Raw genomic sequence first — 16,299 nt, forward strand, 5'->3', positions numbered from 1 at the left:
ACTTTGCTTGATCAGAGGAGCTGAGGCCACATTGAACAATAACCAAGTCTTACGCTTATGAGCACACTCCATGGTATGTGTACTGGATTCGGGACAGAAGCGCTAGAGGGGCGTGTGCTCCACCTGTTGGCGGGCCACGGAAAGAGCGTGCCAGTAACGTTGCCGCCGGTACTGCTGACGGAGATTTTCGTACTCATACATGTGGACGCACAGCTTAGCCTCCTGTTCAGTAGGGCGATCCCTCAGTATCCATTTATCAGGTAGTTGAATTGGTATCACCATCGTGGAGCCGGATGCACTCGGCCTATAGTATCTGACAGGGGAACAGTTTCATGCGATGCACGAACTTGCGTAAAAAATGCCCTCTCCGGTCTTTGCGAAAGCTCTTGTCTATTACGAGAACGGCGCTCCGGCTCATTGCATCATACCGGCGCTCAACTTTGCGTCTGGGCCTCGATCAGAGCGGTTTCGCTGCATATCAGGAGTGCTTACGTACAAAGCAAATTTCATATTGAAATGGAGCGGATCTATTCAGCTAACTTGGGTATACGCGCTGAAGTTTTGGTTTCTTCCCACTGTTACCAACACCGGCGTTTGCGAGCTTTATCTGCAACTGCTTTATTTTCTCCTCTCTAGGCTTCGACATAAGATACACTGGTCATTCATTTGCCTCCAGATCCGATTCAGCAGACGGATGATGTTGATGGCATGCTAAAATCCTGATTTCACCGCTTTCGACAGTAGTCCACATATTCAACGTGCCGGCTGTATACACGACTGCCTTGCATACCATTTTCATCTCTATACACGGCATCGGTGCGCCCTTCGCATCTTTAGCACTTGCCCGTTGTCAGCTGTTCCTGTGTATCCATCAAACCTCCTCCGATGGTCGCTGCATGGCGCGTGAACGTCTACTTTATCGCTCGGCAGAAGTCCTTGACGGTTCCAGGAGGTGTTCGTGCATGCTTTCCTCCGTTTCTGCGCCAGATGCCATGCCTACGATCAGGGGTTTCTTCTGTAAGATCCCTTGGGCGGGTACTCTGTGTTCTGCTTGCGCAAGCGCACGCTGTTCCATTCGATGACGCAACATTCGCCTTCTTGCACGCTCTTCATTTTCTCAAAACTCTGACTACAAAGCGTTGGCTCAAGCATGATGGGCATCGAGTTACATAAGACACTCGCGGGTATCCTATCCATACATTCCACCCGAAAGTGATGCTGCGACGAAGGCTTCTGCAGAAGCCGTCTGTTTCGCTCGCTTCGCGAACGATTCTTTTATTCCTTTCCTTCCTCTGATACTAGATTTAGGGGCACTCGAGCACAAGTTCTGGCGTTGGGCACAAGTCGGAGGGTTCGAAACCCGTGACCCCAAAGCGTTGCAGTTTATCGCAGGTCGGACCGCTCTTCAGGTATCATGGTGGCGCATGTGTGGCGCGTCGCTCTCCCGCGTTCCGACCTATGCAGATCGCGTTCGGTGGCAACTTTACGATGCTATGTGTCTGTATTAATCGTTATTCCTCTCGGAATTTCTCCTCCTAAGAAAGGAAGCGTATGAGCTCTAAGAGAGCCGTGAATCGTTTTGTGACGTTTGCGTTCGATGTCGGCGGGTGTCCGCACGAGATCGGTTTTGATTGAGGACAATATATCTCCTCCACGTTGCGCGAACCTCCCTTTCCCTCCTCCTGCTTTGCCATAGCATTTTTCTTGAACTACAGTCTCTTTTTTCCTACCGCGGTTCATGAGCGCTTTAACAAAGGAGGGCATCGGTTCGATCCTTCTTTACCCGTCAAGTGCATGCGCCAAACGATAAAGCAAGCCGCCATGCGCCACAGAGCGGCGCATGGAACAGAATATGTGGTGGACAGATCAGAGCACATGACCATAGTCAAGTGTTAGGGATGCGAAGGGCGCACAAAGACTGGTTACCCTGAGAATGAAAATGGCTAGCCAGGCATAGCCCCCAGCTTTCAGATGTACATTGCATGTGTCGAGAACATCAGGCAGCGGCGCAAACCGGACCTTTATCACTACTATCGATATCCTTCGACAAATGAGAACGGCGCTCGAGCGACACGAGAGACCGATGTATTTCAAGCCGCAGAGAATGAAAAGGAAAAGACAGCAGTCGCGGATAACCATCCCAAAGCCTTCTGCATGTGACACTGGGGAAGACCCGAAGTTTAGCGTGTGACCGCACGAGTTAGCTGAGTGGACCCGTTCCATTTTAGCCTGACATGGGTTTAAAGCGACGCGCAACTGGCTTGACGACGAACTGGTCTACAAGCGGCGCCAAGAGCAATGCACCCGCAATGCGAAACGGACGGGAGAAATTATTCAACAACCACATGCCCGCCACAACTTTCAAAAAGTTTTGCCAGGTTAGTGGTGCATTATCTGTCGCCCTTTTGAAAGTGATAAGTGCGATAACGAAGCTCGCTGAATAAGTGATTGCGTCGAAAAAGCCGTACGCGAGGATTGCAGCGAGCCCGTATGAACGCAGCCGTTGAAGCGCTGTTTCCTTCTCCGGGAACAAGTTAGTGAATGCACCCTGCAACCGCTTCCAAAACCCCTGTCGTTTCCGCGCTGTGTTCATGGCCTGCTCCGGAGCGCTGTCTCTCGGTCTGACAGCGTTATTCGACTGCTCCAAGCGCCGTTGCTCCAGCTGCTCAAGGTACGACAAAGGGCGCGTACTAGTCGAGCTTGAGGAGCCATCCTCCATAGGCGGACGCCGCGTACTTTCAAGCCATTTCATATATTGGTCGGTTTGGCCGGTGCATGAAAGTCGCAACGCAAACGGAGGCGTCCTGTGGAAGCCTCGTGGAAGCTTCCGGCGAGCGCACTCTGAATCCACTGTTCGGTGTCCGTGCACGATGAAGTCGTTACGCGCTTGTTTGACTGAGGAAAACCTTTTTGCGTGCAGCGGCGCTGTGAACTGTGTTGCCGTGTTCAGAATCAAGAACATTATGCTGGCTCCTTCTTGTTCTTCTCACGAGAGCAGCAGCGCAAAATAACCGTTTCTTCGAGTGATTTGAACGCAGGGTCGTCCAGGGCAGTCTCTCGTAACATGATGGACATAGCGGACAGTGCCGCATTGAATGTTAGGGCGCTCTGCGCGCTCCCTCGTGATAGCTCTTGGATTAGAGACTTCAACCAGTAGTGAAGCGAACGCTGGTTTGACCGGGAAACCTCGGGTAGAGAGCGGGCTAGTATAGTCTAGCACAGCGTTTTCGTGGGAATGGAACGACGAGTTTTCGAAAAGTCGCGGACTCTTTGTCGCGCAACGCGGGGCTGCTCAGCGTCCTCGCAGTGCGTGCAAGCAGCAGGGTCAGAACGAGGCAGATTGGCGATTTGACCACTGCAGCTTGGCCACTCTTTTGGAGCAGTTTGCGTACTCCTCTCAGAACGTTTCCCTTGACAGCAGATGTTTGGCGTACGGGAGGACGCGAGCGCGCCACACCGCGCCGCGCCTCGAGAAATCGACTGCCACGTCTCTGCCGAGTGGTACGGACCAGGATTTTTGCATGACCCCAGGCGGCGAGCTCGGAGGTACCGCACGACGGCGCAAAGTTTCGGCTCGCCGGCGGCAACGCACCCTTTTGTTTGCAAAATAATCGTTCACCTGCCGCAGGGTTAACCCGCTTCGAAAGGCGAGTTCGCATTTCTCCCTCTCGGAAGGGTATGGGTGATCAAAATGCTTGAAAAACCAGTCTTCAAGAATAGAACGGTCTGGGCAGTACGTGCAACTCCGTGATTGTAGAGTATCGCTTGTCTCGCGAAGATCTCGCTTTGTATTGATGGATATATTCCCGCTGTCTTGGCTGCTGGAATCGAGATGCGCTGCAGATATAGGACTCGCTGGTCGGCGGCGACCAGCGCCCGTCGCTTCGGCATCTGGAAGGAGCAAGTCGAGCGTGTCCGCGGGTGTGTTGAAACGTTGCAGAGCGACCCAAGCCTGCAGGTTCCGTACATAGCAAACCGCCGCAGCGAGGGTATCCAGGATCGTAAGTATTTGTAGCTCCTCGGCGGAGGAATCTGCCGGCGGTGCCACTACTACATCTTGTACGCCGCTTGCTAGTTTTCCGAAGAAGGAATGGCTACGTACGAGGGCGAGCAACTGATGGAAAGGTACCAGCAGACCGACGGCACATACGTTCACTGGTCGCTGAAACTGTGACTGGAGACACGTATGCATTGCGCCAGCTGACTTTCGAGTTCCCCAGCAGCTGTTACCCGATCCAGGTGATAGCAGTGGCTTCTCTGCTGCTCCTCCTTGGCTGTCCATCGAAGAAACCTCGGCCTGTATGGCCGCTGCCAGGGTCTCAGGCCCGCTGTTGATACGATTTCGCTCTGTTTGTGTCTGTTTGAATGTGCAAGGAGGGTACATAATATGGCCATCCGACTTGGCGAACGCCAACAGCCATACTGTTAAAAAGACAACTCAGGAACACGAAACGCTCTATCGAACTGGAACGGGTGGCGGCTTCTGAAAGTGGTCCATTGCCGCGGAAAACAGCTGGACTATGTCACGGCTGCTGGCGATTTGAGAAACAGCCGCGGCGAGCCCTGGCGCGTCCAGGATCCGCGTTGTCCTTTTCGTCTATAATTGAGAGTCAGATTAAAATAGGACATTTAGCGACACGTTTTTTCCAGCATATTCTTTTTCTTTCGAACCATGTTGTTAGATACACAGCCTCGATACTCGAATTGCAGCAATAAGGGCCTACGGATTCATAGACCTTTTTGACGCTCTCGGTCTTCATTTTCGAAAAGTGCGAGCGACTCTTTGCCACTGGAAATCGTTCCGCGACGGGAATCAAGATGATGCGCGGTGCCTTCGAACAAGGTTTCGTAAAATAACCAATTCCATGATCAGATTCATTTGTGAAATCATCGACGCCTCTCCTCTCCTCTCCTCTCCTCTCCTCTCCTTACCTATCGCCTGCAACAAGCAAGCCTTCTTCAAGTGCACGATCTTTTTTCTCATGAATACCCTTGGTCACGGTAATTCGCGACCCTGGAGGGACAAGCGAAGAACTCGACGTCGTCTCATGAGGACTTTTTACCATCTCACGCCGGAAGTTTTCTGTATATGTACCGTCAAATAATCGATTCCATTCGAAGCACAAATCCTCCCCTTTTTGTGGCCAAAGAAGACACTCTATTCGACAGCAACAGAATGATAGATTTCACGGGAAATGCTCCCAGAGGTCCCTGGATCTTCTGTTTCCATGGAACGGCGCCTCGGATTCGGAACTGAGCTATCGCAGCGATCGCATCCAGTGGGGACCGCATAAGCGCTTTGCACGATGTGAGCATAGACGGATCGAAATTTCTTGACTTTTACCCAGAATGAAATTTTTTCAGCTACTTGTTCCTTCGTGATAATCATCACTTTCCACAAAAATCCTCTATTGAATCGAACAGCTTGCGCTTTCATGTGCGGCAGGTAATGTTCTGGCGGAGAATATAGCCCCGGAAAGCCCATTAACGCACGATACAGCATCGGGCGAGGAAACGGAGGAGCGTATCCAGAGAACCTTTCTGTACTCTTCTATTGCATGCACGGAGTGGTATAGCAAGCGTTCACGTGCCAACGGTCGATCCCGGAGAAAAACGAGGAGTCGTGGACAAATGATAAAACCTGAAGACAGTCAAGTGCCAACTGTGCAAAGGCGCGCACCGGGGTTGCATACAAATAAGTTGACAATGGCAAGCGATGTGTAGATCGCAGCTACCACCTGTGAATGAAATGCGTTGACAACTGCGGGAATCAGCGAAATCGGGAAATTAACGCTGCTACCAACATCCTTCGAATGCTGACTACTCGGCGCACGATAAAACCTATGAAACGAGCAATATATCCGAGAAGAATGGCTTATGGAACTTGGAAGCAGAGCGTGGTATGATGGATGGTTCACTGTGCGCTGATATCAAGCGCGCTGTTGTGGAACGATGGCCTGCGTCAACGTCTTGACAAATTGATACGAATAACAGCTCGCGTTGTACGAACAGGAAGCATTCACTTGTCAGAGTGAGCGTGCATGAGTTGCTCATAGCCGCACCGGCGTCAAACGGGGAAGAATCGCTCTTCGCTGAACTCGAACACCTGGCTGACAGACCCTACAGCAAAAGAACGTACAACTGAGACGCGCCCCGCGTGAAACTGTTTCTGCTATGTTTCTTACTGCTGCGCCCTGGTCTCTGCGACGGAGTAAACGGAGCTGCAGTCAGTGTCCGCGAACGCTCTTTTGTTGCACAGGTACGACGCGTATGGGAGCGGAGGGGTCACTGTGGCGTTTGGCAAATGCGGGACACGCGTTGCTGTTAGTAGACCACGGCAGCCGGCGTAAAGAAGCGAATGAAGCGCTTTTCGATATGATTGAGCTATTGAGGCGTAGAGCACCACCCGGAATAATCATCCACGGCGCTCACATGGAAATGGCAGAACCGACGCTGGACGACGGTTTTCGCGCCTGTGTGGAGGCCGGAGCGCGGCATATCGTTGTGGTGCCGTATTTTCTCGCTCCAGGGAGGCACTCTACGACCGACATTCCGAATATGGCTGCAGAAGCAGCTTCAAAGCACGCCCATGTTACCTATACCGTGACCGCGCCACTGGGTGTACATGAAAGCATCGGCAACGTGGTCATTGAGCGGGCAATGGAAGCCATGGGGCTGGACGCTCTGCGAGAGCGCGACTAGCGCGACCTGGTTTGGAGCCATACGCCCGAAGCGTATTAGGAAGCTCGCGGGAATGTACGAGCGCTGGTGCGTGAAGTGGAATCATCGGGGTAAGGCAATATGGAGGCCTGAGTCTCGTCCGCTCGTGACTTTGCATCCAGGTCGCATCTCAGGAAAGGTACGTAGAAAATGTTCGAAGTTGTGCTGCAGGGTCTCTTGCTCCGTAATCCAGGAATCGGCACTGGCCGAGTTCAGTGACGTACAGCCGGATACGGGACTTGTATGTAGCGGCCCGCTACACCACTGGTAGCAACGCGCGGACCAGAAACTTGAGATCTCTACTCGAAAGTTGCCGAAACTCCTTGAATGGTCGGCATTGTTCTGACTGAGAGCGAGACAGAAGCTGCGTGCACGTGTCAAGGACCTGATCTATCCCGCATGGGCATACGCAATCCGCTTACAGACCACGAAGGACTGTTGTTGTTGTTGTTGGAGGCATCCAGGAAAATACCTGCCGGGGAGCCGCTGCGCGAGCCCGTGCGAAGAGCTGCGTCACTCAGATTTGTAAGGTCACTGGCTGGTACCTTGACCTGCGGCAAGTCTTCTTTCCATGACGAGGTGCTCGCTTGACTCCATGCTCGATGCGTGAATACGCTGCAGATCAGTGAAGAGTTCCCTTGCGAGGACGAATGCATGTGATAGCGCTTTCGCCTGTTGAACAAGGCTGCCGAAGAACATGACGGCTCCTTAAGGATTCTGTTCGCTTACCCAATGACATGAACGAGCATGCTCCGCACCACAGCGGTAACCTCGCGAAGTTCCGACGAAAAACTTGAAGAATATTTTACGAGACCGCGTCCACTGAAATGATGCATCTGACGTGACGCATCTCCCGGATCGAGTCCCATTCGACACCAGAGACGGGTCGTTCAACTACTCGGCGAACTCTTTGATCGCGGTTGAGTTCAGCGCCCACAAGGTGATGTGCGCGCTGCGTATACAACCAACAATACCCTGAAACTCTCCGCAGAGAGGCATCATTGGGCATTGCAAACTATCAGGTGCGTTCCAGGTAACTCGCCCGTGCCTACAAGAAAGAACACTCAAATTTTGAGGTTTACGGCGTCTTTTCCGTGACATCAGGCATCCGTGGAAGTCCTGAAGCCCTCTGACTCCTGACTGGCTGTGTCTGCGCATCCCTGGAACACAGAAATGTTTCATGCGTGTTTCACCTTAAGCGAGTTGCGAAAAAATCACGTGAACAGGCGAGCATAGAGTCCACGGGCATCCCCGATCTGGGATTAACCCCATGAATTTTGTCCCAAACGATGATACAGACTTTAGAATGCATTCACTGCTCCCGAGACGTCGAACATGCACCATGAACTCATGAAGTCTTCGACCGACGCCCGCAAGGGTATGGCAATGGCATTATCTCTCAATGCAGCGTTTGCACGGTGCTGTAGACATCACAAAGAACGTTCGCGGCAGGCACGTAGCACCTGAAGAATCGTGTAAACTGTCGAGTTGACGTCCGCGAGGTTCCGCCAAAGCGGGTCTGTCTATGTGCAGTGCTAGCACGGACGTTATTGGCATCACAGCGGACACTCACGGCTGGCGTAAGGCTCTTTGGCGATCGTACGAACTGACCAGCATCCCCTAAGGTATGTTTCGGTGGTGGTGGTGGTGGTGGTGGTGGTGGTGGCTCGCGGAACATGCAGGTTTGATGCAAAGTGGTAACCGCTTCCCTTGCTACGAAAAACCATCTCGCAAACTGGAATTTTCTGGTTAGGTTCAACGATCGCACGGACTCCAAAAACAGCTGACGACTGAGTGCTGTTGCCTCTGACCTGAGCGGCGCCCCGTTTCCCCTCCGGCGATGCTGGCGGAAGCTTGTACTGAGACGCTTGCACCAAGATTCACCCCAGAGGCGCGCAGCATCTGCGACCAGACCGCAATAGCGCGTCTACAAACTCGAACAGACGGAACTAAGAACTGTTCGAAAAGAAGGTCGCGGGACACGCCGTCTCTGACGTCTCCGGGCGTAGCCGCCGCTACCCAGAGCGCACGCCGTCTGTTCACGCTAACAAGTCGTTGCAACTTGTGTATGATGCCGCAAACGGTTCCACGGCATTGAAGGCCTTTGGCAAAGGACGCGGTAAGATCAGCACCTGGAGCATTGCTGTTGAAAAAGAATTCGCATTCCGCCCGGGCCTATGAGGAGCATTGTCCAGGAGACAAGCTGCGACGCCGGGTTCGCCACAAGACCCCGGCATTGAAATATGCTCTACTCGGAATAATATTTCTGGAATACCTCTACCTGGATACCATTTCTGTGCTTGTTTGTATCTCTCGAAGGTATTCAACAAAAGGATACATCCTATGCACTGGAGAAATGTTGAGCGAAGACATTATGCTGTTAATGGAAGTTTGCTACAAAGCGCTCGCTTGTCCAAGACAGTCATTCGAGCGATAGCAGGAGGATGAACTGCTCTTTTCGCAGTCCTAATCCTGAACGTCCTGCACCAGAACGGAACTCATGAAAATGCTATCTATGGGACTGTATAGTGGTCAATCCGCTCCACTCTATTCCTTCTGTGGAAAATGCTTCCGAAGAAGACAACGGATATGAAATATCCGCACCATTGATACGAACGACAGTGAACAATTGCTGATGGATAAAGAGAAAACCACGCTTTTTGGAAGACCGCTGCGCGTTCAAAAGCACACGATCGATTTCGTGCTGAAACGCGAACGCTTATATCATGCAAAGCTAATGATCGTCTCACCTGATGAGACTTCATTCGGGAGGAATGGCATCTTTTTATGTGAGTCCTCCAAAAAAGGGAAACTGATGTTCGTGAAGAAGAGACAAGCGAGCATGCCGACAACTTCAGCATTAGCGGAGATTCTGCCGTGCGGTCGACTATAAATCGCCAAACGAACAGGACCATTGAATAATTCATGCTGCGTCGAAGCACTTTGCGGCCTGTACATTCCACATTCTTCCGTCCTGCTCTTCCACAGCTTTGCTTTCCATGACTAAAATATGTTCATCGATTACACAGCTGAGATTCGTGCTGAGCTGCTCTTTTTACCAACCTCTGATCCTCTTTCAAATCAGTCGAAGGCGCCTCCTTTTTCGAACGGCATTTCTACGCGCACAGATCGATAGACGACTCGTCCGTATCTTTGATACCCATGATCCTTCATAGGTCGTTCTCTACAGTCTCCAGCCCTGACCTGCTCTGCTGCTTCTCCGTGCGTGGGCATGTGGGAGCGGAGAGCCGCGCTGCGGTCCGTATGCATCTTCGCTATGGAAAGGTGGCGACGATGTACTCGAGGAACGCCAGATACGTGCAAATATAGAAAAGGCAAGTTTCGGTCCCATCGGCCATCCAGCGCCTCCGAATTAGGCGAAAAAGAACGAATATCGAGGTTTTTGACTACAAAGATGCCACCACGCCAACTGAAGAAGCTGTGACCAAGGAGCAGATCTCTGAGAACGAGTATAAAGCATTCAAATAACTTCGCGGAGAGCATTTCTGGAGCTCCTTCATGCTCTCTCGTTTAGAGGCCGGATAGCGGGAAGAATTTTCCAAGGACGACGGAGACCGATGGAATTTCAGTCTGTATGGAACTTGCGAAAACCTAAGCCTGGAATGAGCAACGAAACCCGTTTCCAACCGTTCGGGGTAAGGGAACAGAAATGCATCGTGGGGCGCGTCGTAGCCGTCTCCGTAGGTCTTAATCAAGACGAAGGAGCCCAAATTCTCAACAGAATGCGTACGAATCCGTTCAATTTATCCAGGCCTCGTTATAATCGGGAGGCGGCCATGGTCACCACCCTGAGGCATACTAACAAAGGGATGACGGCTTCAGCATACGAGTCTCGACGCTCTGAGCACCGCTTCGAGAAGCAGAGACGCCTTGCACGCTTCTTTCCCGATAGTGTACATGAACTTCCATGGGGCTTTTTCGAACGATGTATGGCTTCGGTACATAAAGGTGTGCTGGGGTCAGCGACGGTTTCGGGTGTACGGCGGTAAGAGGCGTGCATTCGCCAACTAGTGCAATAAGTCGAAGAGGAATACAATGGATAATTCGCGTCGTTTGGCGGTAGCATACGGTGCTGGTCGTGCTGGAGCGCGCAATAGTTGCGCTCCTGCTCCTTCGACGAGAGCGCACAAGGAGTGCAGGAATCATCCTGCGCGATTCCAATCGATACATTCGGTACGACGAACACGGTTCATGAGTACGAGTACGCACTGAAACAGTTGGATAGGAAGAGAATGAACCAGGGACAGACGCACGAGATGTTGTGCGGTCAACTGCATGGACGTCAGATGGAGAGGCAACCGATCACGAGTTACTTCCTAAGGTTTGATGCTACAAGCGGCAATGCGCAAAAGCTCATCCCGTGCCGATACTTCAGCGCCTCGATTGACATCCGGAAATGTATCGTGCTTTCGGCGCCTTCAGTGGCTTAGAATCAAGCGAACGTTCGAGGGACTACTTTAGTATTGAGTATGAGCATTTTACTGGAACGCGTATCGCCTCTGATGAAAAGAAACAGTTGTCAGGAGAGAATGGACTGCATTCTAGACTGGAGGAAGACGCTGGAGCGATACGGTGCAGATATCCAGCAAAGCCACAGCGCCGTACCTATCCACGTAAAACGATTCTCCCAAGCAACTGGTAAACTATAATAGGGTTCTTTATTGTGCATAGCTGATTATATGGTTCTTTTAAGGAAGACTTTTCAAAAAAGGTTTGCAAACATCACGAATGTAGACTGTTGAATTATGAACTAATCACCGATTTGCATGGAGATTGTCAAACAATCCGCTCCATCACCGTAAAACTGCATCGGACCGACGATACGATAGTCGTCGGAGAGGGCCCAGCTGTGCCGTTCTCTCTTGAAGTTCTGGAATATGGGACCCGCCATATCGACCACAGACTTGCTGATGACGGGGATATCCCGGCCTTTGCGGCGCTCGATGGTCATCATGGCGGTAAGCGGCACGCCGCCAACGTGCCACAGCTCAGGCGCCTGAGTCAAACCAGTTGCGCGGGCTATATAGCCATTGCATCCGTTTTCAACGAGACCTCCAGCAACGAGACCCAGTACATAGCAGTAGTTACAATCGAAATTCGATGGCAAGCCGCAGCGACCCTCATAGCCCAAAAAATGCGTCACCGCTGAGAATTTTCCCCGGTAGGTACCCTCTTGCTTGCGCTTCTCGAGTTCGCGCTCCACCATTTCCGCGACAAGTCGTTCTGACTCTATTTTGCTTACCTGCACATTGCCGTGAGGATCCCGGTCCATGCAAAGCTGAACCGCAAACGCAGATGGAAGTGAGCTCAGTAGCTCCGCGGATTCTTTGCTAAGCCTCTGGGCAATGCGGCGGATGACGACCAGAGACGCATCCGGATCGCCGAGGGCATTCGCCTCATCGGCTTCCTCGGAGGGATTCTGTGGTGCGTCTCCGGCGGCAACGCCGTTCCGCGCTGGTGCTTGAGCGAGCACTTCGTTCAGTTCTTGGATCAGGCTTTTGATATCGGGCATGAACTCGACGAGTCCTTCGGGCAGGATAATGACACCGTAGTTCTTTGCAAGGGCGGCTCGCTCGCAGACCAGATCGGCAATTGTATCCACGATCATGCCCAAGGTTTGTTTGTGTGCAGCAACTTCTTCGCTGATAATCGCCAAGTTTGGATGTGTCTGGAGAGCCACCTCCAGTGTAATGTGTGAAGCAGAGCGCCCCATCAAACGGCAGATATGGTAGACTTTTTGCGCTGAAACGGCATCCAATGCCAGATTGGAGACAATTTCGGCATACAACTTGCAGGCAGAATCGAAACCAAAACTCGCTTCAATGTAGGCGTTCCGCAAATCGCCATCGATCGTCTTGGGAACGCCAACCACACAGGTCGTGCCACCTCTTGCAGCAATGTACTCTGCCAGTACACATGCATTGGTATTGGAGTCGTCACCACCGACAATGACAAGGCCGTCCAGTTGCAGACGTTCACAAGTGGTGAACGCAGCATCGAGCTGCTCAGGCGTTTCAATCTTGGTCCGTCCTGAGCCAAGCAAATGAAACCCGCCCTGATTGCGGTAGCGGAAGAGCGTCTCTTCTGTGATCTCCTTGTATTTGCCCTCGATCAGACCGGAAGGGCCTCCTAAAAATCCAACTAATGAGCTAGAAATATTCCGGGAGGCTAAAAAGTCATGCAGACCGGCAAGAACATTGTGACCGCCAGGAGCAGGTCCGCCCGAAAACAGCACCCCCAAGCGTAGCGGTCGCCCGATGCTCATTGGCTTCTCACCGTCATGAAATGCGATCTCTACAATGGGCTTGTGATGAACGTGGGGAAACAACGCCTTGATTCGTTCGTCATGGTCCATAGCGGACTGCGGTGACGAGGCGCGCCGCACCGTGAAAGCTCCCCGTAGTACCGGTGGGCATCGCGGCCGATACAAGTGCCGCTGCAGGGCGAGTGGCGTATGCTTCTCGACACGGATGCCAAGTCGTTTGCGCGATAGCTCAATCGCTTCCGGATCTTGCTCGTAGGGCAGCTTTGCAAGCGTCAGTGGCATTTTTAGAGATCCGTCGCTTGAGAAACAAAGGAACGCGGCACACTATGAAATCCGGCTACTTGGAAGTGCGGATACGAACGATCAAGCGTGCAGAGAGATAGATCGGTGCGCTGCAGAGCTGATCCACGCTTCTCGGAAGTGCTGAAACAAAAGATCAAGCGTACGATGAACCAGATCACTGCCTCGCGGACCTGATACACGCACAACTAGCCAGATCGAGCGCTACTCAAGTTCTGCACAGCCGTTGACTCTTCCAGTACCTTGGAGACACCAGGTTTTCAAAGCGCTAACAAAGTTGCAGTTTAGCAGATCTGAAGAAGATCACAAAATCTCTCAACAAACGTATTCGAATCAGGATTACCAGGAAAAAACTGGTCACCGATAAGTCACGATTCCGCGTACCAGGTGTGGCGTTCACGAATCCGTATCTATTGTATGCGCTGCTGCGGCGTCATCGCCGAGTGGCATCTCGCCGTTCGGTGAGGGATTCGTGGAGGCGTAGCGGTGGACGCCTGCGCTCGCCGCGCCTCATCGTGCGGCCTCCAGAGCGCATTCGATTCGCGATGCTCTGCGGCGTGTTTTGATTCTCTTCCGATGGACAGAGCGTCGTCGCCATTGACCATGGATTCCAGCTTGCGGGATGGATATTTTCATTCGGGAAAGCGTGCATCATGCTGCTGCACCCGACCTCCAAATTCCATTATTTATACTTGCTTTCGGGTGTACTGGTCGTTTTGTACGTTCCATCGTGTGCCGAGAACTTGACTGCACCCGCCTTAACGCTTATACCGCCGGAGCAGATGCATCACGGAGGCAGAACAGCGTTGCCATACCGCTGAGGGCGTCGGCTCGAGGCGTGGTGCAACTGACTTGGAATCTGGATTCAATATCATTCTGGGCTCCTGAAAGTTGTGCTGATAGACCTACTGCCTGCGGCAGCGCGAAGCGATACACTAGGAGTCCACTGCGAACAGTGTGACGCTTAGGCGCAGCCCATCTGCTCATAGTTCCTGAGTGAACTGCGTTTCGGACATGCTGCTCAGATCTCGCCACAGCACCTGCCTCTGAGGGAGCGTATGAAGAATTCGCCTAGCAGACTCGTCCGGCTCGCTGGACCTTACGCCTGTAGGGTAAACTTTCGACATTACGGAGAGCTTTTCGTGCTTTTAACGCTTACCGTAGAGGGGCAAGGAGATTGTTATCTCGTTTCGAGTTCGTGGTCAGCCACTGTTCTTTTTATGCAGCGCGGTCGAGACACGCACCACCAAACCGAGCAGGAATGAGAAACGACGCGCATCTCGCGGTTGAAGGGATATGCGATCCTGATCATTATCGCGTAGTTCTAAATTACAAGATGCGTCCAGGCTGAAGCCATGACAAAGTATAGTGTTTCATCTCAATTGTTTTTCGACCATCAAGTCAGTGTATTCACGTGATTTTTCGGGGCTTTATAGCAGAAGCGTTCTAAATACGTTCGTTTTCAAAGATAAGAAAGGAAAAATTGGGGGGTGCAAGTCGAGGATCCTGGAGGGCCGGTATCGTCGGCTGCCGTAAAAAAAACGAAAAACAGAGCAGCATAAAGGGCAGCAAGACAAGACGAAGAACCAGAAGCAAGAGGCTATCAGAAACCGTGTCGCGTCCTCCTCCATGGGTGTTTGGGAGGCTTCTTCAAGGACGATGCATTTGGTGAAGGAGATGGATCGCGACGTCGCGGATATCAACACAGTCGAGGCTCCGGAAGAATTTTTTAACAAGACCTTCATCTGTCTCCTGATGCTTGACACGGGGGAAACGTCGAGGAGAAATGAGGGAGTGCACGCCCTCCACGAAAATCACGCCGAATTCCACTTCAACAAGACTAGATACAGGGGTGACGCGGATATTTATATTTACGGGGCCATCAAGTGCCTCATGAACCTGAAGAACCACTTGGCCATGAACGTCAAACGCTTCATGATACGTTCCATCTTTGCACCCTAGCCGGGCCTGTCTCGGAAAGAGATATGAGCATCATAAACGGCATCACGAACGATAGTAAGAATGAACAGGAGATCGAATTCGTCGACAAGAAGACATCACACAGGAGAATGAATGAAGCTTCTGTAAACCGTACGACTATTAAAGAGCACCGCGCGGCTCTGGGGCTGGTCAACCCAATAGAGAACGTATCAGATATGGAAAAAGATAAAAAAAGCTGTTCCCTTATACTGCGCTATGCCGTTTTTCTGAACCGAGAGCATGAACGCAAGGCAGTGATGGAGCCGGATGTGGAGCATAATGAAGAGTCGGAGAAATGGAAGGCTGCGCTTCCAGAGAAGCGCTTCAACGTCGTTCCGATATGCAACATCAAGTCGCATTTTGTGGCAATCGACTCCAGCGTCCTTCATGACATTATGAAGAGGATCAGTACGGAGTTCGATATAAGGAGGGAGGAATTTATTGGTGAAAACCCGTAGACTTACTGGTAAATTATATTCGACTTGAAGCGCGTCAACACGAGCAAGAGAAAGATTTTCAGGGCGACGATCGAAAGCGATGGAATCTCGGTATATGTGCACCCTGCAGGCGCCTAAAGGTAGATCGTCCAGTTCCGTCTTCGTTTTCGCACTTGACGGAGCAAGCAGACAAGAACGGGGTCCTGATGCGTACAAGGCACAGGAGAACGACTTCGTAGTCGGCGCGGATCTCGGGAACACGAATGTCATGACCGTAGCAGTAGCCAAGTGTGGGGAAGCTGGCATCGAAGGCAACTTACGACAAAAGGACATGCGTCTTTTAAAGTTCTCAATAGCGAGATACTACCGAGAATCGGGAATGGTGAATCCGAAGGGAAAAAGATAGAAATGGATCTCAGGAGTGAAGGGGCATCTGGGAGCGATCAGCCTGGTGACTAGTCGAAGTGCGAACTTTCCAGCTTTGCGGGAATTCATGAAAGTTCGTGCTGCTCATGACGAGGAGCTGTGGAAAGAGTATACAAAGCCCCGGTGGGCTCGTCAGCGTATGAAATTGTA

General features: G+C 51.8%; 4 protein-coding genes across 4 annotated transcripts, besides 2 other annotated features; 1 reads left to right on the forward strand and 3 right to left on the reverse strand.

Annotated features, from left to right (window-relative positions):
- Positions 1-2,224: 2,224 nt before the first annotated feature.
- CYME_CMH048C (hypothetical protein) lies at positions 2,225-2,962 on the reverse strand (the record flags this gene model as incomplete). The annotated part of the gene is made up of 1 exon (XM_005535976.1): positions 2,225-2,962. The coding sequence occupies one exon, from the start codon at positions 2,960-2,962 to the stop codon at positions 2,225-2,227; it is 738 nt and encodes a 245-aa protein (XP_005536033.1).
- A 435-nt stretch (positions 2,963-3,397) lies between these two features.
- On the reverse strand, positions 3,398-4,384 carry CYME_CMH049C (unknown homeobox protein; the record flags this gene model as incomplete). Its single annotated transcript, XM_005535977.1, has 1 exon — positions 3,398-4,384. One exon carries the CDS (start codon positions 4,382-4,384, stop codon positions 3,398-3,400), a length of 987 nt encoding a protein of 328 aa, XP_005536034.1.
- A 1,790-nt stretch (positions 4,385-6,174) lies between these two features.
- On the forward strand, positions 6,175-6,702 carry CYME_CMH050C (hypothetical protein, conserved; the record flags this gene model as incomplete). The annotated part of the gene is made up of 1 exon (XM_005535978.1): positions 6,175-6,702. One exon carries the CDS (start codon positions 6,175-6,177, stop codon positions 6,700-6,702), a length of 528 nt encoding a protein of 175 aa, XP_005536035.1.
- A 1,433-nt stretch (positions 6,703-8,135) lies between these two features.
- Positions 8,136-9,353: a sequence feature (possible transcribed region).
- Positions 9,354-11,491: 2,138 nt separating this feature from the next.
- On the reverse strand, positions 11,492-13,288 carry CYME_CMH052C (pyrophosphate--fructose-6-phosphate 1-phosphotransferase, beta subunit; the record flags this gene model as incomplete). The annotated part of the gene is made up of 1 exon (XM_005535979.1): positions 11,492-13,288. The coding sequence occupies one exon, from the start codon at positions 13,286-13,288 to the stop codon at positions 11,492-11,494; it is 1,797 nt and encodes a 598-aa protein (XP_005536036.1).
- A 767-nt stretch (positions 13,289-14,055) lies between these two features.
- Positions 14,056-16,299: part of a sequence feature (repetitive element) that runs on past the window's edge.

The sequence above is a fragment of the Cyanidioschyzon merolae genome, chromosome 8, assembly GCF_000091205.1.
Source record: "Cyanidioschyzon merolae strain 10D DNA, chromosome 8, complete genome".
Lineage (NCBI taxonomy): Eukaryota > Rhodophyta > Bangiophyceae > Cyanidiales > Cyanidiaceae > Cyanidioschyzon > Cyanidioschyzon merolae.